The sequence below is a fragment of the Xenopus laevis genome, chromosome 6L (assembly GCF_017654675.1).
Source record: "Xenopus laevis strain J_2021 chromosome 6L, Xenopus_laevis_v10.1, whole genome shotgun sequence".
NCBI classification, from domain to species: domain Eukaryota; kingdom Metazoa; phylum Chordata; class Amphibia; order Anura; family Pipidae; genus Xenopus; species Xenopus laevis.
This window is the reverse complement of record NC_054381.1, coordinates 38,546,750-38,573,310: the sequence shown is the minus strand read 5'-3', so window position 1 is coordinate 38,573,310 and position 26,561 is coordinate 38,546,750. Positions and strand designations below refer to the sequence as shown.

Below are 26,561 nucleotides of genomic sequence, written 5' to 3'. Positions count from 1 at the left end.
TGGAGACAGTCACAGCGCAACTGGGCCCCGCCCCAGACCTATACGTGGCCAGAGACAGCCAATTGCTGTTCGGATTGACATCACTTGTGAGTATTATTGTTATTGCCCTATTCCAGTATGGCTGCTCTTCCAGAGACAGCCAGACGACTGGGGCGGGTCAAACTGTGAAAGCTACCGGGAGCAGAGAAGGTACGGGGCAAGGGCCAGGCCTGGAGCGAATTAATTCGTGTGAAGGGGATGGAAGCTGTGAAGGAGCTGGCGCGTCTCTGTTGACTTATGATGCGGTGTGGTTAGAGGAAAAGGGAGGCCGGTAGGATTTAAGGATGATCCCAAAGGTAAGGGATATAGAACAAGCTATGGCGGCACTTGTTCATGCAGCAAGCCATGCGCAATGCTTGCAATAAAACATACTCATTGAAACAAAACCCTGATATTTACAGTACAGTGTGCAAAATAGGAACAAGTAGCTGGGTGACAGGCATGAGTGGCAAACCTGAGGGTGTCAGGCGTTATAGACAATTAGGAGAATGACAGGCTTGTGTGACAGCTAGAAGTGTGGCAGGCGTGAGAGACAGATAGAAAGTTGACAGGTATGTGAGACAACTAGAACGGCAATAGGCGCGAGAAACACCTGGCTGGGTGACAGGCATGAGAGACACCTAGTGGGGTGACAGGCATGAGAGACACCTAGCTGGGTAACAGGCATGAGAGACACCTAGCAGTGTGACAGGCATGAGAGACACCTAGTGGGGTGACAGGCAGGCCCGGACTGGCAATCTGTCTGTTTAAGCAAATGCCCGAGGGGCCGCTCTATGGGGCAAATTCACTAAGCGCCGAAGCGCCGAACGCTAGCGTTAATTCGCTAGCGTTTGGCATTTTCGTTACTGCGCAAATTCACTAACGAACGCTGGCGTAGTTTCGCTAGTGTTACTTCGCACCCTTACGCCAGGCGAATTTTCGCTAGCGACGTAACTACGCAAATTCACTAACTTGCGCAGTGTACTGAATGCTACCTTTTACGCTAGACTTCCTTCGCCACCTCAGACCTGGCGAAGCGCAATAGAGTAGATAGGGATTGTTTCAAAAAAAGTCAAAAATTTTTCTAAGTCCCAAAAAACGCTGGCGTGTTTTCTACATTATGGGTGATAGGCTGAAAAAGATCGAAAAAATTTTTGGGGCTCCCCTCCTTCCCCCCTACATTTCCTGACTCGTGGCAACTTACCTAGACAGTGGGCACATGTGTAGGGCAAAATAAAATTTTTAAATGATGATTTGAAGGTTTTCTTGGCATTTGTAGTGCTGATACGTATTCCTCCATTGAAATTTGAATTTGGCGCCGTATGCAAATTAGCCTTCGCTAGCGTAACTTCGCTTTACATAGCGAATCAACGCTAGCGCAACTTCGCAACCTTGCGCTACCCCTGAGCGCAACTTCGGATTTTAGTGAATTTGCGGAGCGCTGGCGAAACTACGCCTGGCGCAACTTCGCATCTTAGTGAATTTGCCCCATATGTTGTTTAATTGGGCAGCTCCGATAATCCTAGTTAGAAACTTCCCTTTAATGCATCCAGCGGGCTCTAGGACCGCTCCTCCAGCCTATCTCTCACTGTAGCCCCACCCCTCCCACTCCTCTCGTGCTGCTGCTGCTGCCGTGCTGTGTGTGTGTGTGTCCCAGCACGGTCAGCATGGAGTATGCAGTGGCTTAACTAATGCGGGGCCTCGAGTCCTGAAGGGCCCCGATGCCCACTTTGCCGCCCGCTTCTGGTGAAGGGTCGTGCGTTCTGCTGTGGAACACACGGCCATCTTGGATTTTGTTTTTTTATCAACCTAGGGAGCAGGGCGGGAGGGGATCGGCATGGAGCCTGGCTCCGGTCTGATCAGCCAAAAGGCCCCGTCCCGGCTCTGTTATGATCTGCTCTGTGACAGCTGGGGACAGGCTGAGACTCACATCAGCCGGAGGGAACTGGAGAAGCCCCCACCAGAGGTAGACTCAGCTCAGGTACAAGATGGGAAAGGGGCTGGATCTGTTAGGGGATGCTGGGAATTGTAGTATAATAATAACTGCAGGCTGGACATTTGCAAAGTGTTACTAGCACTCTATTGCCTTACTATATTCACTCATAGCTGGGTCTTGTTTACAAATACAGAGAGAAATCTTTGAGGGAGAAATGGAGCTTATTGTTTCCCCTCTGTGACTGAGGGGGCCCCACAGATATTGGGCCACAAGGCAATCATCCCTCTTTGCACCCCACTCACAAAAAAACCCAACTGTGACAGTGTATCTCTGCATGTGCCTCTGTTTGTCCACTGTCACTGCTGGGGAGGGGGGTGTCAAAACCAACATCTGTGTCTGGCCGAGTGTTTGTACTTCTGTGGTTTATTCCTGAGGAACCAGCCGCATACAATTCTGACTGACATGAGAATAATACCTAGAATCCTTACACGTCTGCATGCTCTTACACACTCACCTATTACTATAGACTTCTGCACTTAAATCCAATTTTCAAAAGAGCAAACTTTGTATGTTACATTTTTGAAATCTTACATGGGGATAGACATATTGTTATTTTCCCAGTTGCCCCCAGTCGTGTGACTTGTGCTCTGATAAACGGCGGGTCTGCACCTGTAAGTGGACACAGGTGGGCTTTGTTCAGTTTATTTTTGTGTGTTGTGAGGCAGAGTAATTTGAGACATTGCATTTAATTCTATTAATTTAAATTACACTATAGTGTTAATGTTGCTTTGCTGTAATATAGGGATATTAGAAGTCCGAGGGGTTCTGTGACCAGAAGAGTTACACTTGAGTGAGAAAGGCAGCTCTTTATGTAAATATTTTTTTGCAGTTTTACCCCAATATATTAGTGGATGTGTACAAGACCATTGTGTGTTTACATGTGGGCTGCTTTTTACTCCCAGTCCAGCCCTGGTTACAGGCATAAGAGACACCTAGCTGAGACACCTAGTGGGGTAACAGGCACGAGAGACACCTAGCTGGGTGACAAGCATGTGAGACACATAGGGTTACAGGCACGAGAGACACTTAGCTTGGTAACAGGTATGAGAGACACCTAGTGGGGTAACTGGCATGAGAGACACCTAGCTGGGTAACAGGCATGAGAGAAGCCTAGCTGGGTAGCAGGCATGAGAGACACCTAGCTTGGTAACAGGCATGAGAGACACCTAGCTTGGTAACAGGCATGAGAGACACCTAGCTTGGTAACAGGTATGAGAGACACCTAGTGGGGTAACAGGCATGAGAGACACCTAGCTTGGTAACAAAAAATATATGGACGTCAATATTTTTGTTCCACAAAATGTGGCAACCCTATAACAGGGTGACCGTGAGAAGCCAACCAGTATGATGCATGTATGTGAGGAAGCAGTCAGGGAGAATGCTATAATATATACAGGTGACAGATGCTTCTAGCAGGCTATTTGGTAAAAGAGAGAGAGAGAGACCGCAAGCAAGGTGAAACGATAGGAAGAGAGGTAACTAGTCAGATACGTGGCTACAAAGGATCAGTTAACATGGTCCCAGTCTTAAGAAAGTCAACTAGAAGTGAGCCAGGCTAAAGAGAACCAGCTAGAGTCCCCATCTAGCAATTTTTTTTGCCTCGTTTCACCGAAAAAATTACGCCCATAGACTTGAATGGCGGTGTGCGTAAAAAAAAAAAAGACGCGTGTCAAAATTTTTTTTGTCGCCCATAGACTTTAATGGGCGTCTGCAACATTTTGCCGGCGGCGAATTTTTGGCGAAACTAAACAGGTCAAATTCGCCCATCCCTAGTCCTAGGCTGAAGATGAGCCAGCGCTTGACAAAGAGTTTGTATGTTCTCCCTGTGTATCCATGGATTTCCTCAGGGGTCTCCAGTTTCCCTCCACACTCCAAAAACATACAGGCAATTCAACTGGATCCTGACAACATATACCATTATGTGTTGGAATGTTCTAAGGAATTAGATTGCAAGTTTCTCTAGTACAGGGACAGGGCAACCCCTTTGAAATAAAAAAAAAATAAAAGTGGTATAAAGGTGATACCTTTATTGGCTAACTAATATAATCATAGCAAGCTTTCAGAACATTTTAGTTCCTTTTTCAAGGTAATCCGCTTGGGGGGAAAAAAACTAAAATGTTCTGAAAGCTTGCTATGATTATATTAGTTAGCCAATAAAGGTATCACCTTTATACCACTTTTGTTTTGTTTTTTTTATTTCAAAAGGGTTGCCCTGTAACATTTTTACTGGCTAACACGGTACAGCAACTTTACCTCTTGTACAGGGACTGATGTGAATTGAATGGTGTATAATGTCTGCTCTGTTGTCTTTATATATATATATATATATATATATATATATATATATATATATATATATATATATATATCTCTATATATCTATATATATATATATATATATATATATATATATATATATATCTATATATATATATATCTATATATATATCTATATATATATCTATATATATATATATATAGTGAATAAAGTACCCCCTCTTGTAAAATATAAGGATATTATAAGTTACCGAGGAGTTTCATGACCATATAAAAACACGAGGCCGAGTGTTTTTATACAGGTCATGGAACTCCGAGGTAACTTCTAATATCCTCATATTTTACAACTGGGGGTACTTTATTTATTATAATACACAAAATTTAGTGAGTCATGTGACAGAAATGACATCACTACTCACCGTTTATAACTGATGACATCACTACTCACCGTTTATAAGGATATAATTTACAGGATATTCATGGCTTTTGTGTATTATATATATATTATGGAAGATATATAAGACAGGACAGAGTCTCCTGCCTTGTATACAGTATATCAAACTTTTTGACACAGGTACCTCATTCCAACTGTTTATTTAAATGCCTAGGACATAGTTTAAATTATAGTATTAGTGCCTTTTTGTTTCTATAACTTTTTTTGCTATAAATAAAGACAAAACAACTAGAAGGGTGATTATTTTTGAAAGCAGTGATTCACTATTTGAAGTAAGCTTAACATGTAGAATGATATAGATGGCAGAATTCAAAGACAGTTTGCAGTTGGCCCTTGTTTTTTTTTTTTTTTTTGGTTTTTTTTTGCCACTTAATAAAGCTGCTTAAATCAGGTCCATTTAAAGCATACTGATACTGGGCGTAGTTCATTTTTAGGATAGTTTTTAGTATTTTATAGAATGTGCTATTTTAAGCACCCTTATAAATGAATTAGTTGTCTTTCCTTCTATGCCTCTTTCACTTGCTTGTTGTTATCTGGTTGTTGGGGGGCGGCAGTGAAACTGACAGCTAAAAACCGATTGCTCTGTGAGGCTACAAATGTATTGTGATTGTTACGTTTCTTCTTCATCTTCTACTTAAAAGTGGATAAAAAAAATATAAAAAAAGGACTAATTTAATATTGTCTCGAAATATCACTGTATAAATTATACTCAGAGGTCATTTTGACAGATAGTAATGTAAAGATGAATTTTTGTAAGTTCTTGATTGTGACATTTACAAATTCCATGATGATGATGCATGCTGGGAGCTGTAGTTCATCTGTTTGTGTAAGTGCATCTGGTTTAATGTACAGTTAGAAATCTATATGCCAAATTAATACCTGTATTGGTACACTGCAAGCAAGATGTAGTGTATGTCATTTAGCAGGCTCTTATTATGCTGGCATTCTGGATATAAGAATTTTGTGCACAATTTCCGCACTACGCATATATTATGTGATCTAGATTCAGTTATGGCTGTATTAAACTCTAGGAAAGATATAAATATAATAGAGCTGAAGTGCTACAAGTGGCTGGGAGGTGTCAGCTGTAGAATCGGTGATCTAATGTAAGAAGGATGGACACACCTAGTTAGTGTGAGATAAAAGCAAATACAGGTATGGAACCTCATCCAACACCTTGTTATACGTATAGTATGTGCATTTTGTTGCTGCTTGAGTTAGTACAGGTATAGGACCTGTTATCCAGAATGCTCAGGACCTGGGGTTTTCCACATAACATCCTTCCGTAATTTGGATCTTCATATTTTAAGTCTACTAGAAAATCATGTAAATATTAAAGAAACCCAATAGGCTGGTTTTGCTTCCAATAAGGATTAATTATATCTTAGTCAAGTACAAGCTACTTTTTTTTTTATTATCATTACAGAGAAAAAGGTAATCATTTTTAAAAAATTGGATTGTTTTATTATAATGGAGTTTATGGGAGACAGCTATTCAGTAATTCGTAGCATTCTGGATAACGGGTTTCCGGATAATGGATCCCATACCTTTATAGGTATGGAACCTGTTATCCAGAATGCTTGGGACTTGGGGTTTTATGGATATCAGATCTTTTGTAATATAGATCTTTATACCTTAAGTCTACTAGAAAATCATGTAAACATGAAATAAACCCAATAGGCTGGCTTTGCTTCCAATAAGGATTAATTATATCTTAGTTTAAGTCAAATACAAGATACAGGTATAGGATCCCTTATCCGGAAACCCGATATCCAGAAAGCTCCGAATTACGGAATGGCTGTCTCCCATAGAATCCATTTTAACCAAATAATCCAAATTTTTAAAAATGATTTCCTTTTTCTCTGTAATAATAAAACAGTATCTCTTAGTTGATCCCAACTAAGATATAATTAATCCTTTTTGGAAGCAAAACCAGCCTATTGGGTTTATTTAATGTTTGAATGAATTTCTGGTAGACTTAAGGCATGAAGACCCAAATTACAGAAAGATCCGTTATCTGGAAAACCCCAGGTCCCGAGAATTCTGGATAACAGGTCCCATAACTGTACTTTTTTATTATAACAGATTATTACAAAAGGAAATCATTTTTAAAAATTTTGATTATATGGATAAAATGGAGTTTGTGGGAGATAGCCTTTCCATAATTCGGAGATTTTTGCACAATAGGTTTCCGGATAACGGATCCCATACCTGTAGTGCGTATAACATTAACTGAGTACTGTATACAGTATCATTGTTGCAAGTATATGATGTCCGATAAAGTTGCAGTAAAATAATGACTATTTCTTGAATATGCAGTGCAAAAGTAATTTTATTATATTTTCGTTGAACTTCTTTGTTATTGCCTGAAAATGCTTCCTATTAAAGTGGAAGTGAATACTACATGGTTCATATGTGATGCACAGTAATAGTAACGCTTAATTTGAATTGTAATATATGTGTATAATTAAGAGAGTATTATCTATGATTTATTAAGATTTGTAATTTTTTAACTAGTATATCCGATCACTCTTATAAAGTTGCTTTTTCTGACTCTACCATCCCTTCACTCACCGTCTCCAGGCTCAGCCTTAGGTCGAGTGCATTTCTGTTATCTCCTCGTGGATGCTGCATCCCTGCCTGGTTGCTCTACCTCACCAAAACTGATTTTATTTTATTTCCACTTCATCTTTCCTAGTCCTTCACATTTTTCTCACCATGTACAGTGTCGCCTTTCATCCAACCACACAGACTCACAGCCTTGCAGTCATTTCTATTAGGGATGCACCGAATCCACTATTTTGGATTCGGCCGAATCCCCGAATCATTCACGAAAGATTCGGCCGATTACCGAACCGAATCCGAATCCTAATTTGCATATACAAATTAAGGGTGGGAAGGTGAAAACATTTTTTACTTCCTTGTTTTGTGAAAAAAAGTCACGCGATTTCCCTCCCCACCCCTAATTTGCATATGCAAATTCTGATTCGCCCGAATCCTGCTGAAAAAGGCCGAATCCCGAACCGAATCCTGGATTCGGTGCATTCCTCATTTCTATACACGTCTTGAATCTTGCTTTATTCATCTGTGTGTTATTGCCCAAATTCACTCCTACCTTAGCTTAAAAGGGTTGTTCACCTTTGTGTTAGCTTTTAGTATGATATAGAGAGTGGTATTCTGAAACAATTTGCTATTGGTTTTCATTTTTTTTATTTGTGGTTTTCATGTTTTCATGTTGCCACCCCAACCGATATTTGGTTTAAAAATTGGCCAGATGTTGATCAGGCAGGTTTGAAAATCATGCCCCTTTGGAAAACCCTTGCAAAATGTTACATGGAATTCAAATTCTTAAAAAGCTAAATATCACAAAAAAAATGAAAATGTAATATAAGCTTCATTTTATGGGAATAAGAAACTTTGTAAACATTATCAATTAAAACTTCTGTGCTGTTAACCTAAGCAATCTGTCTCTCTTCATGGAGGAGTCTGTCATATTTTGATTGGCAGGTCTAATACATATTTTAGAGGGTTTACTAGCGGGGAGCAATCCCAATAACTTCTTAACCCATCTGAGAAGCTATTAATTGTCTGGTTGACACATGGAAATGCTAGCGCAGGTTTTCAAGCCAATGACCTCGAGTACAGGTTGGTGCTTATCCAACAGCTTCCCGAGTGCCTTCAGCCAAAGACAGGAAACTTTACTGATAAGACGTATCAACTCCAACATAACTTATATTATCTAGGTTGCAGGACTTGGAAGTGCTCTACAATTTCTGAATCAGCAATTGCCACAATGTTGTGTTTGGCTGTTTGTGTTGTTACCAGATATGGCCGTTGTTTAAAAATAATATTCTATAATCAAGGAACCATTGTATGGTTCAACTACCATGGGTCAGAGATGAACTGGCAAAACTGAAAATTCAAAATTAGAATTTCAAGTTTTTTTTATGGTCAAAACTGTCAAATTTGACTAGGGAGTTATTCAAATTCAATTTGAGTTTTTTCAAAAAATTAGAATTAGATTTTTTTAGATTTATCAGACACTGGCCGTTTAAGAACAGAAAAACCTAAAACCTGCCGAATTGCTGTTTAAGTCAGTGGGAGACGTCCAGGGATCAATTTGGAGTTGTTTGCAGCCTTCCTGATATTCAAGTTATTTTCGGAAAAAAAAACTCGATTTGAGTTTTTAAAATTCAAATCGATTTCAGCTCAGTCCTATTCACCCGAGTTGAAAAAATTTGATTTTCATAATAAATTCGAATTTTGAGTTAATCGGAGTTTTAAAAACACACATGAATTTGAAATTCGACCCTTGATAAATGTGCCTCGAAGTGTTTATAACACGAATTATTTACAGGCACAAATAAGCAGCAGGACCACTGTGTTTTGCAATCTGGTTTAGAGGACAGAGAGTTTTTGAAAACATATCAGACTAATGATAATTTCCTGTAAAGTTTTCCACTACTGTGTAAAACCTGCTGAAATGGTTGAGCAACTCGGCATCCTGTTTTGAACATACGACACTTGCAAATCAGCAAATACTAAAAGCACGTGCTCTCTTGGGATAGTCACACAAGCTGTATAATTATCCAGTTAACCTATGTCACATAAGCCTAAAAAAAAAAAAAGATCTACCTTCCCTTTATTTTTCTTTGTATAGGCTTTAAAACATATAAAAGAGTGTTGTACATATCTGTATCAGTGATGAGTGAATTTATTTGTCAGCCATGGATTCGCGGCAAAATTCCGAATTTGCCGTGTGTGAATTTTTTAGCTTAACTGCATCGCTGTGAAAAAAGACCCATAAGAAAAACACCCATTGACTTTAATGCATTTGGAGAAAAAAAGTCCCCATCGCGGTCGTAAAGAAAAGGCCCATTGACTTCAATGCTTTGTGCAAAATTTTGCCGTTTCAAATTTTTTTTCGCAGTGTCGCAAATTTTGCAGCGAAACAGGACAGATTCGCTCATCATCTGTGTGTTTAATTCATTTATGTGAGTTGGTCAGTGTGATTCCTTTTTTCCCCCATAGTTTTCATCTCCAATTTAAATTAGGCACTTGTCTGTACACTAATGGGAATTCTAAATATCTTGTTTAATGTTCTTGGGGGTTTCTAGTACCCACTGGTCCCTTTGCATAATTTGTAGAGAGTGCCAGTACTGTATAAAGTGCCAAGGCTGTATTACCCATTGCTCAAACTTTATAACCTGCTTAGGTTGCCTGTACCCAAGCTCTAACTGAATAGTGTGCTGTTACCTCCTGTGCAAGAGACTTGTGGAAGAGACTTCCAATTCTCTTTCGATAGGAGTGCAGTTATACACTTAGGAATGGCATGTCTGCAAATTGTACACAAGATTTCTATTATATGTGCAAAAATTTGCCCATTAAGATGGTTGTGGCTTTGAAAAGTGGGCATAGCTTGTAATGAGTTAGGTGTGGCCAGGGGGCAAATTCACTAAGTGCCGAAAATGCACTAGCGACGGCTTCGGAGCACGTTGACACACTTCGCCAGGTGTAGTTTCGCCAGGGCTGCGCAAATTCACAAAGATCCGAAGTTACACACAGGTTACCGAAACCGTTGTGAAGTTGCGCTTGCGATAATACAATAAGCAGTCTGAAGTTACGCTAGCAATGCCTAATTAGCATAGCAGCCTATCACCCAGTAAAAAGTAAAAAAACGCCAACGTTTTTGGCACTTAGAAAACTTTTCAAATTTCTTTGACAAACTCCTATCTACCCTATTGCAGTTCGGCTGGTGTGACCTGGCGAAGTAAACTCTGGCGAAAGAGGTAACGATCAGAAAAAAAAAACATAGTAAATTTGCGTAGTTACGTCCCTTCGCCATCGTTAGCCACTTCGCCCTTTAGTAAATTTGCCCCCAGGAATTTAACATCTCTCTTTATGCTGGCTTTCAGTAAGAATTGCATTCAACGTTGTGTGTTCTTAAAGGGCAATGACATACCTTTGTTGTCCAGGTATTGATTGCTGTAGGAGACAAAATGTTCAGAATTGCTCCCTGTACTGTATGGTAGGTAATTCATTTCAGGCTGCACCCATGTTTATAGGGGATTGACATTCAAATGAATAGAGAGCCATTCCGATTATTTATCCCCTGGCCAATAAAACAACAGTAATTAGGATATTTGTGAGGGAATGTAATAAATATTTGCAAATTTGCCTTTGTGCGAATTTAATATAAGTTTTGCGAACCCGGAAACTGTTTAGCGACCACTTCCGACAGTCGAAGAAGGTTTTTCGTATTTTATCGTTTGCGCCAATGAATGTAATAAAACTTCTTACTGAAAAAGTTATGTTTGCTCCAAAAAATGACGACACCTTCAAGCACTTCTTTAAAGGAGGAGGAAAGCTATGGAGGCATTTTATTGCCAATAGATTAGCTGCAATAGTGCAAGCTAGAATGCTATATTTATTCTGTAGAATGTTTTACCATACCTGAGTAAAAAGCTCTAGAAACTCTCTGTTTAGGATAGCAGCTGCAGTATTAACGTGGTGTGACATCACTTCCTGCCTGATTCTCTCCCTCCTCTGGGCTCAGATTACAGTAGAGAAGGGAAGCCCGTGCTTAGCGGAATCTCTGAGTTTCATTAAGGGCAGCTGTTAGAATTGATACAATAGTTGCTAATACTCCAGAGATGCTGCTGAGAAATGGATCAACTAAATGTTGCAAAACTGAAACCGTTCAAAATCTTTACTGGGCTACAAGACTGGAACCAGAGACAGGAAAATTTAAATTTGATTTTGGAATTTTTTTAAAAAAAAATATAAAATGTAAAGCAATTGAAAAATGTTTTAATTTCTGGTGAACAATCAGAAAACAACTCAACTGAAAAAGTGTTTGGAAGGTGAACAACTCCTTTAAGAGGGCCACATCACTGAAAATGCTGTGTTTTTGCAATATAGACTGGTGACTAGAGTAGCAGCTCCAAGGGGCAGGGATATATATAAAGCATTCCTCCAAATACTCTCCTCTGCTTGCTACCAGAGACATGCATCAACATTTGTCAATGGAACAGAGGGGAAGGGGTCACATATTTGCTAAGTGCTCGGTGCCGGTGCACAGAGATTAAAGAGTGTCATAAATCAAATATGCCTAGAACGATGGCACACTTACATTTTGTTCTGGGTACTGGGGATTGCAGGGATATGTATCGTTGAAATGTGTCATTATCACATTAAATTAAATATAAGAAAAAACGTCCCGCTCTAATGATAACAAAAACCTGGCATGTGTCAGATGAGATCTGGGGATAAGTGTCTACTCCGTACTGTCTAACTAGCAAACTAGCAAATAGAAATCAATTGTTCACTGACCATTAGAATGGAGACAAATTTCATCAAGGTGAATATGAAACAGGTTATATTTTGTAATGCCTACTCTTATGCCTGTTCCCAACTGACCTATATACATATCACTGAGTGTTTCAGTATAGGAAACCTGGAAATAGAGAAGCAGCTGCTTCAGTGCCAAGCATGAATTATTTATTAGATACTTTTGTCACTTGTTAAGAGAAGAATGGAAGTTGTTACTTGGTGTCACTATCACTTTCTTTAGAACTATCTGACAGAAGTATGCATAGTCATAAGGTCTCATCTGATGGGAACTTGTATACTTTTCTCACTTTCACTGCACAATCATATGTTTAGACCCGAACTAAAGACTTGCAACATTTGTGACATTAAGTATTTATCAAAGAGTGAAAATAGCGATAGCCTCAGTCTGCCAGAGTGAAATTCCACCAGTCTGTGTATGAATTTTAATTTAATGTATATAAGTGAGAGATCACCCTTCTATAAATATGTTCTCATAGACGTATTGACTATGATATGTATATGCTCCTCTGAGTGGTTAGTGAGTATGAATTAACAATTTCCCATCTACATCTCGTACATTTTTAAGAAAACATCAAAAATTAAAGGTGATAGCCACCCTGAAAATGTATTTTGTATAATGAAAGAATATGTAATTCTAAGCAGCTTTACAGTAAATGTATGGGTTCCCTTATCTAGAAGGACATTCTCCAGAAAGCTCGAAACATCTCCTATAGGGTCTTTTTTAATAAAACAATTCAACGTTTGTAATATTATTTCCTTTCTCTGTAATAACAAAGCAGATCCTTGTACTTAATGGTAACTAAGCTGCATTCACTCATATCGGTGGCAAAACAATCCTCTTGGCTTATATTAGTTTAACACTTATCCACTAATCACTTGCACACTTGTTTAAAATGTACCCTTTTAATATTTATTTAACATTTTAATTCACCAGTAAGGTTTACAGAATAAAATGCATTAATCTTACACACAATACAAAATACTATACATTGAGTTCAGAGAATAGATGTATTCTCTTTAACATGCATGATACCGAAAAGTTATCATATAGACACTATTTAAATAAAAAAAAGCACCTTCAGTGTTAAATATTATTAGAACTGTTATTAAATATTACAAATTATGAAAAACTTTTCTTCAATCTCCCAAAAAAAAAGTGTCAGATGCACTTTCCCAAAGTGAACATCTAATGCCGTGTCCAAAGCAACCCTATTGGGTCTGTTTTATGTTTAAATAATTTTTAGCAGACTATGGTGATGCAAATAAGGGAAAGATCCCTTAGCGGAAAACCTCTGGCCCCAAGTTTTCTGGATAATAGATCCCATATTTAATACATCTTATTTAAGGATTTTGTATAATTGTTTTAAAGATATTTTTTAATGTAATTTCTAGGGATGCACGAATCCAGGATTCGGTTCAGGATTTGGCCAGGATACGGCCGCCAGCCGAATCCTTCTGCCTGGCTGAACCGAAACCAAATCCTAATTTGCATATGCAAATTAGGGACGGGGAGGGAAATCACATGATTTTTTTGTCACAAAACAAGGAAGTAAAAAATGTTTTCCCCTTCCATTTGCATATGCAAATTAGGATTCAGATTCGGTTCAGTAATCGGCCATATCTTTCACAAAGGATTCAGGGGTTCGTCCGATTCAAAATAGTAGATTCGGTGCATCCCTAATAATTTCTAATAATAATGTCTCTTCCACCTTTTCTCACATTTCCCTGACTGCTCACATCATTGCAACATTGTATTGGTAGTCCGCTCTCCTACAACCAAGTTATTTGTTATTCTCCTTTGCAAGTCTGTTAAAGTGATACTGACACGGTCTTATAAAAATCATAGGAACGTGTCCGTTTCAAGTAGATCCTGCACCTGGAATAGTTCCCTTGAAAGCCCCCCTCAAAGCCACTCCCATCCCCTCGAACCTGCACGGACCCGACCCTCCGACACTGGGAAATTGACAATGTGTCTAGCCCCATGTCAGATTTCAAAATTGAATATAAAAAAATCTGTTTGCTCTTTTGAGAAATGGATTTCAGTGCAGAATTCTACTGGAGTAGCACTATTAACTGATGCGTTTTGAAAAAAACATGTTTTCCGATGACAGGATCCCTTTAAATTAATGTAGTAGCAATATAAGGATTACACAGTTCAGATAGTTTGCATTACACAGGTATGGGATCCAGAATGCTCAAGACCTGGGTCTTTCCGTAATTTGGATTGTCATACCTGAAGTCTACTAGAAAACCATAAATAAACCCAATAGGCTGGTTTTTCTTCCAATAGCGATGAATTATATCTTAGTTTAGATTAAGTACAAGGGCCTGTTTTATTATTACACAGAAAAGGAAAATAATTTTAAAAAATGTGGATTATTTGAATAAAATGGAGTCTATAGGAGAAGGCCTTTCCGTAATTCGGAGGTTTCCGGATAACGGATCCCATACCTGTACAAACATTTCTTTCCAGTAATTTTCTGCCAAAAATTATGGCTCTGTTTTATCTCTTAGCTAGCAGCCTTAGGATAAGCTGAACAGGATTGGTGTTTCGTAATATCTTGTTTCCTATAAACAAAAGACGTTACCTGCACAACATGATCTGTGGGTTACTGTACTCTCTGCTGTTAATTATTATTGTTGAAGTCAAGAGACGTTCCCTGACTATATATAGGTCATTCAGATGATCATAACAAAAGGTGTGGTTCTGTCAAATAGAGGAGCAACTATAAACACTTGTTCTTTTGTCATGTTGGTGATAAACTGCTTGGGGTGTTGGCTGAGAGCACTGGTAGGCAAGTTGCAGTTATCACAAGGCTACATGCAAACAAGGGGCTCTACTTAATATGGTGGTGGAGCAAATATACTACACGTTGGTCTAATGCACTTCGTTACAAAAATTGTTCAAATATATTTGGTACAGGCATATTATTTTTGTGCATTACTTTGTTACAGGCATATTAATTTTGTGCATTTACTGTGCTGCATAACCTTCTTATGTCAGGTGTTAAATACAGGACAGGACTGATCACTCACTGCACTACATTGGATATTTTCAGCCAAATAACACTTAGAGGCCTTAATCAAAGTCCGAATTTATCTTCTGAAAGCTACTCTGACCAAATCCACACTGATTTTTTCCCCTTATTTATCAATACATTTTCCAGAAAATTCCCTGTGCGGGGAAAAAACGGAAAAATTTGGATTTTCTGCATGAAAAACTTTTTCGGATTTTTGTCTAAAAACCACAAAATCTTCAGATTATTGCACAAAACCCAGCACAGATCAAGATATCTTAGGGACTTCTCCCATTCACTTACTTGCAACCTCGACAGTTTCGGAATCTGACTTTTTCCATCCTCGGGATATAAAAAATCCCGAAAAATTAGAGTTTTTATTTTTCCACTAAAAATTTGGATTTGGTAAAAAAAAGGGGGTGAAGTGACTAACATTAGAGAAAATTCGCCAGCGTGACGTCATTTCGTTTCTTTGGAGTTTTACTAACCGTCGCTGGCGTAACTTCGCTAGTGAAGGAGATAGACTCTAGCGGTAAATCGCTCCCTTACGCCTGGCAAAGTTGCGCTCTGGCGAATGGACGTAACTACGCAAATTCACTAAGATGCGGATTTTATTGAACGTTACCTCTTGCGCCAGACTTGCCTTCGCAACCTCAGACCAGGCGAAGTGCAATAGAGTAGATAGGACCTCCTAAAAATTTAGTTGAAAATTTCCAAAAAGTCCCAAAAAACGCTGGCGTCTTTTCCTTTTTTCAAGGTGATAGGCTGCAAAAGAGAGTAAATTTTTTTTGGGGTAACAGGGTTCCCCCCTAAGTGTGGGTGTGTTGGTAAACCGTTCTTAAAGGGGTGGTTCCCCATTAAGGTAACATTTAGTATGTTATAGAATGACCAATTCTAAGCAACTGTTCAATTGGTATTAATTTTTTTTATAGTTTTAACGTTATTTGCCTTTGTCCTCTGACTCTTTGCAGCTTTCAAATGGGCGTAGCTGACCCCTTCTAAAAAGCAAATACTCTGGAAGGCTACACATTGTTATTGCTACTTTTTATTACTCATCTGTCTATTCAGGCCTCTCCTATTCATATTCCAGTCTCTTATTAAAAACAGTGCATGGTTACTAGGGTAATTGGGACAATAGCTACCAGATTGCTTAAAATGCAGATTGAAGAGCTGCTGAATAAAAAGCGAAATAACTCAAACACATTAAATAATAAAAAATGAAAACCAATCATACTAAAAGTTATCTTTAATTGGCCTGTAAGGACCAAAAATCAAGTTTGATTTCGATGCCTCCCATTGTTGTGTCATCCAAAGTAGCAGCAGCAGGGGTGTAATCCGCTTATTGGATCTGTGTTATTTGCATATTCATATATGAACCAGATCACACTTGTGTGGTAGGGTAGTTTGAATAACACGTGTCCGTAATTCATAGACTGCATTACTGCAAGAGAATCCATGTCAGTTCATATGTCCCCTCAAGATAAAAGAAGAAAAAGTCTGCAAGTTTCTGTGCCAAAGGCCCCTGTCTCAGGACAGCACACGTCCAGCTGGAGGCTTAAAAACAAGAAACTGAACAGCAGGTTTTTCAGCAAATAATGACAGTGTTCCTTTTTCAGATTCCTTTTATGAAGCTTCCTGTTTGTATACACACAATAGATCAGTCTAACATGACTGTGACAAGTATGATCCACAAAGGAAATGTTGTTACGGATTTATTGGATACTGGGCAGTGTACCAAAAGGAACGTAGTACAATGCATTTAAAGGGATACTGTCATGGGAAAACATGTTTTTTTCAAAACGCGTCAGTCAATAGTGCTGCTCCAGCAGAATTCTGCACTGAAATCCAATTCTCAAAAGAAAAAACTATTTTTTTTTCTGGTTAACTACCCATTGTTCTGTTGTTAGGCTGCTGGGGGGGGGGATGATATCACTCAAACTTGCAGTACAGTAGTAAAGAGTGACTGAAGTTTATCAGAGCACAAGTCACATGACTGGGGGCAGCTGGGAAACTGACAATATGTCTAGCCCCATGTCAGATTTCAAAATTAAATATAACAAAATCTGTTTGCTCTTTTGAAAAATGGATTTCAGTGCAGAATTCTGCTGGAGCAGCACTATTAACTGATGCTTTTTGAAAAAAACATGTTTTCCCATGACAGTATCCCTTTAAGTGAATTTCTACAGAATTTCATCAGGATTGCCGAGAGATTAATCATATATTAATACAGGTATGGGACCTGTTATACAGAATGGTCTGGACTTGGGCTTTCCGGATAACGCATCTTTCCATAATTTGGATCTCCACGCCTTAAATATACTAGAAAATCATTTAAACATTAAATAAATCCAAAAGGCTGGTTTTGCTTCCAGTAAGGATTAGTAACTTCTTAGTTACTGTTTTATTATTACAGAGAAAAAGGAAATCATTTTTCAAAATTTGGATTATTTAGATACATTGGAGTCTATGAGAGACAACCTTTCTATAATTAGGAGCTTTCTGGATCACGGGTTTCCAGCTACTTTCTAAATGTTATATGGAAACATGGTCATATGTATGATTATATCTTTTTTAACATGAAAGATTCCTATTGCCAAAGGCTGGGACGGGAGGAAATATAACTGGGGGGGGGAGCCTATTTAGGCCCACCTTTATTCATACTACTATCTCTCTTTTACACCACTGCCTGGTTGCTAGGTTAGATTGGTCCCTAGCAGATAGTTGAAGAAATTCCAAACTGAAGAGATGCTGAACAAAAAGCTAAATAATTCAAAAATAATGCAAATAATAAAAAATGAAGACCAATTGCAAACTTTTTTCAGAATAGCACTCTCTGCAGCATACTAAAAGTTAATTTTAGAGGCGAACAATCCCATTAATTGGAATGTTGGACAGGGAGCATTGTGGCTTCTCTGCTTTTGAGAGCCCTGAGTATTTGCGCAGTAACATTGAATACTATCTAGTTGCTAGGGTAACTAGGCAATTATAGACCTTGTGGCAAATGCACAGGACTCTTCCCACAACCATAGCAACCAAGCTCTGGATAATGACCCTGCTCCCCTGTACCTGGCCCCCTGAGGCAGAGCTTCATAGTTAGAAATGTGGGTATTGGAATTTGATTTGATGCTGGCTGCATATGCGAGAAGTAAATTAGCCAAGCATGGCAGTTCTCCCTTAGAAGGTCAATTATGTTGGTCCAGGGCATTCTCGAGAGTTTTTGTGTATGTGAGCAGTGGCATAACTAGATATTACTGGGGCCCACAACAAATTATTTTTCAGGCCTCAAAATGTCTAGAGGTAAACTTGTTTTATCAATATTTATTGAACTTGTATATGAATACAATATATATAGAGCCTTATGGGGCCCCTGTATGTCCTACGACGCCCTGCAGCCTCAGGGTCTGCTTTCTCTTTAGTTACACCCCTGTTTGTGAGAGTGGGGATTGTGCAGGGTCCTGTCGTCTATAGCGGACTTTACTTCTGCTTTAAACTTGATGTTCATGGTGCAAAGTGAAAGAAAATGTAATTCTAATGGGGGAATATAATATGTTTAGTTAGAGTAAAAAACGTTTGCGATTTTTATCGACCATTTTTGCCTCCTTTTTGACCGATTACAGACCTCACCGACTTCCTTGCAAAGTTTGCGACCAAATGGCATTTGCAAACATGTAATAAAATCTCGCAAACGCAAAGCGTATTTTCCGACTAAATATTTAATGAAGAGCAGGTATTAATGCTAACCTTTACTTAGCAATGTTATAATCACCAGCGAATTATTTTACATTGCGAGCAACGCTAAACATTCGCAAAGATGCCATTTTAAATAATGCTTTAAATAAAGATTAACTAAAGAAGTAGGCTATAAATTTTGTACATTTTGTTTTGGGCTTCTGTACCAGCCCAAGGCAACCATAGCCCTTTAGCAGTAAAGATCTATGTCTCCAAAGATGCCCCAGTAGCTCCCCATCTACTTTTCTGCTGATTCACTGCACATGCTCTGTGCTGCTGTCACTGAGTTAGGGACTGACTTACAATATACAGTACACATAGAATATAAATGTCACAATATAAGGCTGATTAGTAATTAATACAGGCAATTGCTACATTGTAGCACAGAAACCAGTGTAACTAGTATGGTCATTTAATAATCAGCAATGTACCATCAGCTTATATTACAGGCCAACCTCATTTTCTGCTTGATAATTAGCGACGACCCCTAAGCTTCGCTTCTCAACAGCTGTGAGTGTCATAGACACTTTCCAAGATGGTGACCCCCGGTGACAAGGTTAAAGTCCTGGATCATTGCTGCTATTGAGAAGCTGAAACTTTAGTCTGGTACAAGAAGTGCATTATATAAAATATCGCATTTGGCCATATTTATTGTTATGCTTTAGTTCTCCTTTAAGAGACTTTCTGTTATACAACGATGAAAACTTTTCAATGATTTTTAAGTTATCCATAAATGTTTTTTGGAACATATTAAATCTGTCTGTTTCTGTCTGTCTCTTATAATTCCATTCTGTCCTTTTACTGACTACAGATACCATAGCAACATTATATTGATAGTCAGCTCTCCTCCAGCCGTGACTCCAATTTCTACAATGCCTTGCACGTTCAGAGGTTTACAGACCAGTGAATAAGAGAGTTGATTTTTGATATTGTTGTATCTTTGGGTGGGCATTCCTTTAAAAATAAGACCGTTGTCTCACAATATTGTCTCACAATATCACAGTCTATATGATCCTAAACAACTGCCCAGGTGCAGGTACCCATAGCAACCACCAATGAATGCTACCTGCTTGTTTGTTCCTATAGGGGATTTAGCACATGGGCAGATTCGGGGAGATTTAGTCGACTGGTGACTAATAGCCTCTTCGGCGACAATCTCCCCGAACTGCCTTCCCCCTGCTAAAATGAAAAATCGCCTGTGGCAATGCACTCGCGGCGCTTCGATTTCCGAAGTGAAGCCTCAAGAAGAAACTTCGGGCGTCTTCGGAAATCGGAGCGCAGCGAGTGCATTGCCGCTGGCGATTTTTCATTTTAGCAGGGGGAAGGCATTTCGGGAGATTGCCGGCCTGAAGAAGAGGCTATTAGTCACCAGGCGACTAAATCTCCCCGTGTGCTAAAGCCCTAAGAGTTTACCAAACTTTTATAGACTTTATTCTTTGGTAAACTACCACTTTTTAAATACAAAGTATGTTGATGTCGACATGATCTTACATCCTTATTAGGTGCAGGAAAAACACCTTCATAATATGAGTTATGTCAATTTAGCTTTGGGGTGAGTCGGTTTGAAAAAAATTTAACAACTTTGAATACGATCATATGTGTACAGTACAAACCTTAAAAAAAAAAAAAAATAGCTATGACTAAGTATGTAAAAATGTGATCATTTTGTTGTGCGTGACAGTTCCCAAGCTCACTAGGCAGTTCCTAATTAATGGGATGAATGGAAGTTCAGTTTGTAGCTAGGGGAGGAATGCTACAATGTTTCTATGTTCAACTTCCCCTGGGGGATTTCTTGCTTGTTGTAGTTGCTCATTTGGCTCCTAATGTCCATGTGTAAAACACTGTTAGATTCTACAGACCGCTCTTTCCTTGAGCATCTTAACACGCTGCACTTAATCACTGTAAATGTGTTTATTTATTGCACTGTTTGTTACATATACAATGTATAGGTTTGTTGATGTCCTCCCAGAGACATCAACAAGCCCCATGATCCAATATAAGAACTTATTTTGTGTTATCATTTAATGTGAAGCGGAAATATATCTTTAAGGTATAAAAATATTCTATGGGATCCCTTATCCGGAAATCTCTGAATTACTGTAAGGCCAGCTACCTTAGATTTGATTTTAATTCAATTCCTTTTTCTTTTTTATAATAAAACAGTACCTTATACTTAATCCCAACTAAGATATAATGAATCCTTATTGGAGACAAAACAATTGTATTGGGTTTATAGGGAGGCCGATTTATCAAGGTTTGAATTTCAAATTTCAAATTCAGTTCAGTTTTTTTTTAACTCTAATAAATTTGATTATACTCGATATTCGATGTTATTTGAGAAAAAAATTGAATATCTTAAACTCGAACAAATATTATTGACCCGAAAACTTGAATCAAATTTTAACTGGCATTCATCTAAACTTGAATCGAGTTTTTTCTCCGAAAAAAATCCTCGAATGTCAGGAAGGCTATTAACATCTTCAAATGGGACTCTGGACCTCTGCCATTGACTTATACATAAACTCGGCAGGTTTTAGGTGGTGAATAGTCGAATTCAAATTATTCCTAGTGTATAGGTTTGATAAATCTCGAAATTTGAATCGAGTTTGGATAATTCACAATTCAAATTTGAGAGTTTTTAGACTAAATTTTTTTTGTGGAAAATTCTTGTTTACTATTCGACCCGTAATAAATCTGCCCCATAATGTTAAAATTATTTTTTAGTAGATTTAAGACTATGGTGATCCATACATGGGGATATACCCCAGGTCCTGAGCATTCTGGATAGCAGGTCTCATACCTGTATTTGATAATGCTCACACTAATGATATAGGGTTAGTAGACATCTTCAGTCACATAAAATTAAGAGCTCGGAGACCCCCAACAAAATATTTTTATGGGCTTTTCACCCTTTTGGAGTACTTGTGGCTGAACCTGCTGCCCCCCTTCCCTAGTCTGTCCTTCATGGCTCCCAAATTTCCCAGTGCCTGCCACAGTTGTGGGTCTGCTCCCCTTATAGTTATGGACTATTTTGGGAAGTAGAGAAACATTTTCTGAGTAAAACTGTTCCTTACTCTATTCCTTAATTTGCATTAATCTCTTTTGCAGGGAATACTCACACACAGAGAACATGATGATGTCTTGTAAAGAACCGTGAGGACAAAGTCTAGCCTAAAGTCCATAAAAATCTCTTGGTTCTGGCCTTTTGTTGGTGATCCCTGTATTATATTAAGAGGCCTATATATCAAGTTTTTTTTATTAAAAAAAATACTGAACTCATATAAACCACACATCACCATCTGAACACTAGCCATCATAAAATTCATCTTATTTATCAAGCTTTTTATTGATATTGGGCAAGAATATAAATTGTTGTAAAATTCCAATACAGGTATGGGACCTGTTATCCAGAATGCTCAGAACCTGGGGTTTTCCGGATAACTGATCTTTCCGTAATTTGGGTCTTCATGCCTTAAGTCTACTAGAAATTAATTTAAACATTAAATAAACCCAATAGGCTGGTTTTGCTTCCAATATGAATTAATTGTATCTTATTTGGGATCAAGTACAAGCTACTGTTTTATTATTACAGAGAAAAAGGAAATCATTTTTAAAAATTTGGATTATTTGGATAAAATGGAGTCTATGGGAGACAGCCATTCTGTAATTCAGAGCTTTCTGGATATCGGGTTTCCGGATAAGGGATCCTATACCTGTATAAAAATCAGTGGCACCTTGAAAAATGTGTATTAAAATAAGACATTCTTGCACTTTTATTTTCGATTTCCATTTCTTTTCTATTTTTCTTATCTGAATTTTTCCTTACAGCTTGTTTGGTTATGTCTGAGCTACGTTGAAAAAAATTAATAAAGTAAATAAATAAATCCCACAATTTGTTCTTTTTTTTTAGTGATTTTAGGGATTACCGTACAATGAATATCATAAAATCACACATTTATGGGCCCCTAAGCAGAATATATATAGTGCAGAAACCATGGATACCTAGTCACCAATATTTGCTTTAAATTGTCTAAACCGGTATTTCTGTAGTATGAATGTTGTCCTTTATTTTCTTTTTTACTTCTTTCTTATGCTTCTCTGGTAACCAAAAGTGAGTGGGATCATTTCTTTCTATATTAAGATTGCTATTTACCAAATGTCTGAAATGTCATACAGGCTTTTTCACTGCTGAAGGCTGTTGTTGGTTGTAGGGATAAGAAAAGGTTGATTCCGCACACCGGTTTGTCAGTTAAAAAGCATCATCTTTATTCGACCATGTTTAAAACACACGTTGCTTGACGCGTTTCGGGCTCAGCTGCCCTTAATCATAAGCATAGAAAAGGATAGCAAGAGTAACAGTTTAAATAGCTAATCCCTATAGTGACCTCCAATGGTCAAAAATAGGTATTTAATTACAAAGTTATTTAAATTGCCAATGTTTAAAAAATTGCCTGTCATAGTGTATCAAAATACAAATCAATCATTGTTAAAACCAAAAGGATACAATATACAAAATTTTCACAAATTAAACAAATAGTTGAAACATTATGATTAACCATTTAGTTACTTCAAGTAAAATGTGAAATATCAAATCTGGTATTTAACCCATCCGGATTACGTGTGTGTAAAGTTAGAATCCAAAAAGCTTCACGATTATTCAGAGACATAAGTGGATCACCTCCCCTTATGGGGGTAAATACTTTTTCAATTATTTTAACCCCTAAGTCCTGAATGCCAAGTTTACTACAGGATTTAAAATGTTTGCCAATAGGGGATTTGATATCACCTTTTTCTATTGCAAGTAGATGTTCTCTAATTCTATCTTTCAGGGGGCGAATTGTGCGTCCAACATATTGTTTTAGACAGCATTTACATTCTAGTAAGTATACAACTCTACTGCTGCAACAATTATTATATGTACGATTATTATATATTTTTCCTGTAATATTTGATTTAAAATCAGTACTGATTGAAATAACAGAACATGTTTTACAAGGAAATTTTCCACATTTATAGGTGCCCTTTGTTGCCAGCCAGGTGTCAGGTGCTGATAAACCTCGACTGGAAACCATACTCGGCGAAAGTTTAGTTCCTAAAGTAGGGGATCGTCTTGAGATTGTTTTTAGTTCACTTTCTTGTAATATTTTTTTCATAGTAGGATCATTATACAGAACTGGAATATGTTTACGTACAATTTTGCAAATATCATTAAATTCCCTGCTGTATTGTGTGCTGAAATAAATCACAGTTTTATCATTGTGATTGGCTAGTGAATTATTTTTATCATTAGACATTCTTTCTTTGTTTTTATATAGGAGATTATGTCTCTCCCTTATCCTAGCCCGTTGATAGGCTAATTCTACCAAGTCTGGGGAATATCCTCTATCTATAAGTTTATTTTTCAGAGTAACAGATTGTTCATCATAAAATTCCAAAGATGAACAATTTCGTCTGAAACGCAGAAATTGGCTAAATGGAATACTTTTCTTAGTATGGTGAGGGTGACAACTATCTGCCCTCAGGATAGTATTCCCTGCTGTAGGTTTAATATAAACTTTCGATTCAATTTTTCCTGTATCAGAAGAACCAATTAGCATGGTGTCCAAAAATTCAATATTTGTGGGATTTTTGTTCAAAGTGAATGTCAAATTAAAAGAGTTGGTGTTCAAATAATCCAAAAACATTTTAAGCTCAATAGAAGATCCACGCCAAATAAATATTAGATCATCTATATAGCGGCCGTACCAAACAATGCAGTCGCTAAAAGAGTTATTCTCCCCAAAGACGTGGATTTTTTCCCACCAACCCATGTAGAGATTCGCATAGGAAGGTGAGAAAGCAGCACCCATTGCTGCACCACGTCTCTGGAGGTAATAAGATCCGTCAAAATAGAAATAATTATGTGAAATAAGAAATTCCAAAGCCAAATTCAAAAAAAATATACAGTCTTGAGAATATAATTCCGAATTATTAAGCATGTGGCTGATACATTCTAAGCCTTTAGAATGTGGAATTGACGAATATAGTGATTGGACATCCATGGTAACCCATGTGTAATCATTACGCCAGGTTATGCCTCCAAGGATTGATAACAAATGACCAGTATCTTTCAGGTAAGATTTTAGATTTCTCACAATAGGCTGAAAGCATTTGTCAATCCAAATTGAAAGACCTTCATTTAAAGAACCAATGCTAGAGACTATTGGTCTGCCTTGGGGTTTACTCATGGATTTGTGGATCTTTGGTAAATGGTGAAATATTGGAGTGATGGGAAATTTACGGATCAAAAAAGGTACATCTTTAGAATTAACCACTCCCAGTGACACTCCAAATTTAATCAGATCTGCAAGTTCAGTTTGGAAGCGTTTAATGGGGTTATTTGCCAATTTTAGATAAGTTTCTGAATCTGAGAGCTGACGTACAGCCTCAGAGATATAATCAGTTGTATTCAATATTACCACGGCCCCACCTTTGTCCGCTTGGCGTATAGTAATATTTGAATTATCCAAAAGTTGTTTCAAAACCTTATTGTCCTGAAGACTAAAATTAGTCAACTCATTTTTATTCTTATGTTTAGACAATTTCCACAGATCTTGTTCTATTAGATCCTGAAAAACGTCCATTGAAGGACATCTGGAATTAATAGGGTAGAATGTACTATTAGGTTTGAGACCTAAAGATATATGTTTTATCGGATCCTTATCTACAACATTTCCTTCAAATAGTAGGTCCTCTAGATTTTGGAGACCTGTTAAATCAGAAAAGTGAGAAAAATTTATATTGTGCTGACTCAATTCCATCATATTATTTTCCACTTCTATATAGTCAGAATCTGAAGTGGTATTTTCATTCTGAACAGGAGCCAAAACCATTGTTTCTGAGTTATCAGAAGAATTATCAAAAAAATGTCTGCGTAAAGTCAATTTCCTTACCAGTCTGTTAACATCAATTAATGTATTGAAAACATTGAAGTGACAATCTGGGGCAAACGACAAACCCTTACTCAGTATGTTCTGTTGTCGAGCTGATAGAGGAAAAGAAGATAAATTAATAACATTCAATGTTTTTTCCTTTCGGGGGACGAATATCCCTCAATTGGTATCTCATTTCGACTGTGCTTCTTGCCCCCTCTTCTTGTCTTCTTGGGTCGTATTTTTGTTGTTTCCATTTGGATTTCTTCTTTCCCATATCCATAGTGGTTCGTTCCGGGTCCTGGGATCCGTAGTTTTTTGGATTCCTAAAATCTGGTGTATTCATATCCCTGGCAAAATCTGTTGATGGACTCCGTCTGTTCTCCTGTAGAGAGAACAGTTCTGTGTCCGCTACTCCAAAGGAATTGTCCTCGTCCGAACCACTTGAAAAAGAAACACTTCTGGAATTATTGCGGTTTCTTAAGATGGACCTTGGTCTACGCCACATATATACAGAATATATTTTATATATATTATATATATATATTTTTTTGATAATTCTTCTGATAACTCAGAAACAATGGTTTTGGCTCCTGTTCAGAATGAAAATACCACTTCAGATTCTGACTATATAGAAGTGGAAAATAATATGATGGAATTGAGTCAGCACAATATAAATTTTTCTCACTTTTCTGATTTAACAGGTCTCCAAAATCTAGAGGACCTACTATTTGAAGGAAATGTTGTAGATAAGGATCCGATAAAACATATATCTTTAGGTCTCAAACCTAATAGTACATTCTACC

General features: G+C 37.8%; 1 protein-coding gene across 2 annotated transcripts in view; it reads left to right on the top strand.

The window, feature by feature from the left end:
* Positions 1-234: 234 nt before the first annotated feature.
* The window catches only part of snx13.L (sorting nexin 13 L homeolog), a 91,110-nt gene continuing 64,783 nt past the window's right edge, over positions 235-26,561 (top strand). Inside the window, exon 1 of one of the 2 annotated variants that reach the window (XM_041565957.1) lies at positions 235-335. In XM_041565957.1, coding sequence (XP_041421891.1) covers positions 324-335 — 12 coding nt within the window. In that variant the 5' untranslated portion in view covers positions 235-323. Of the gene's footprint in view, positions 336-1,604; positions 2,000-26,561 lie in introns of those variants that run through there. The other variant, XM_018267380.2, reaches the window with a different exon arrangement.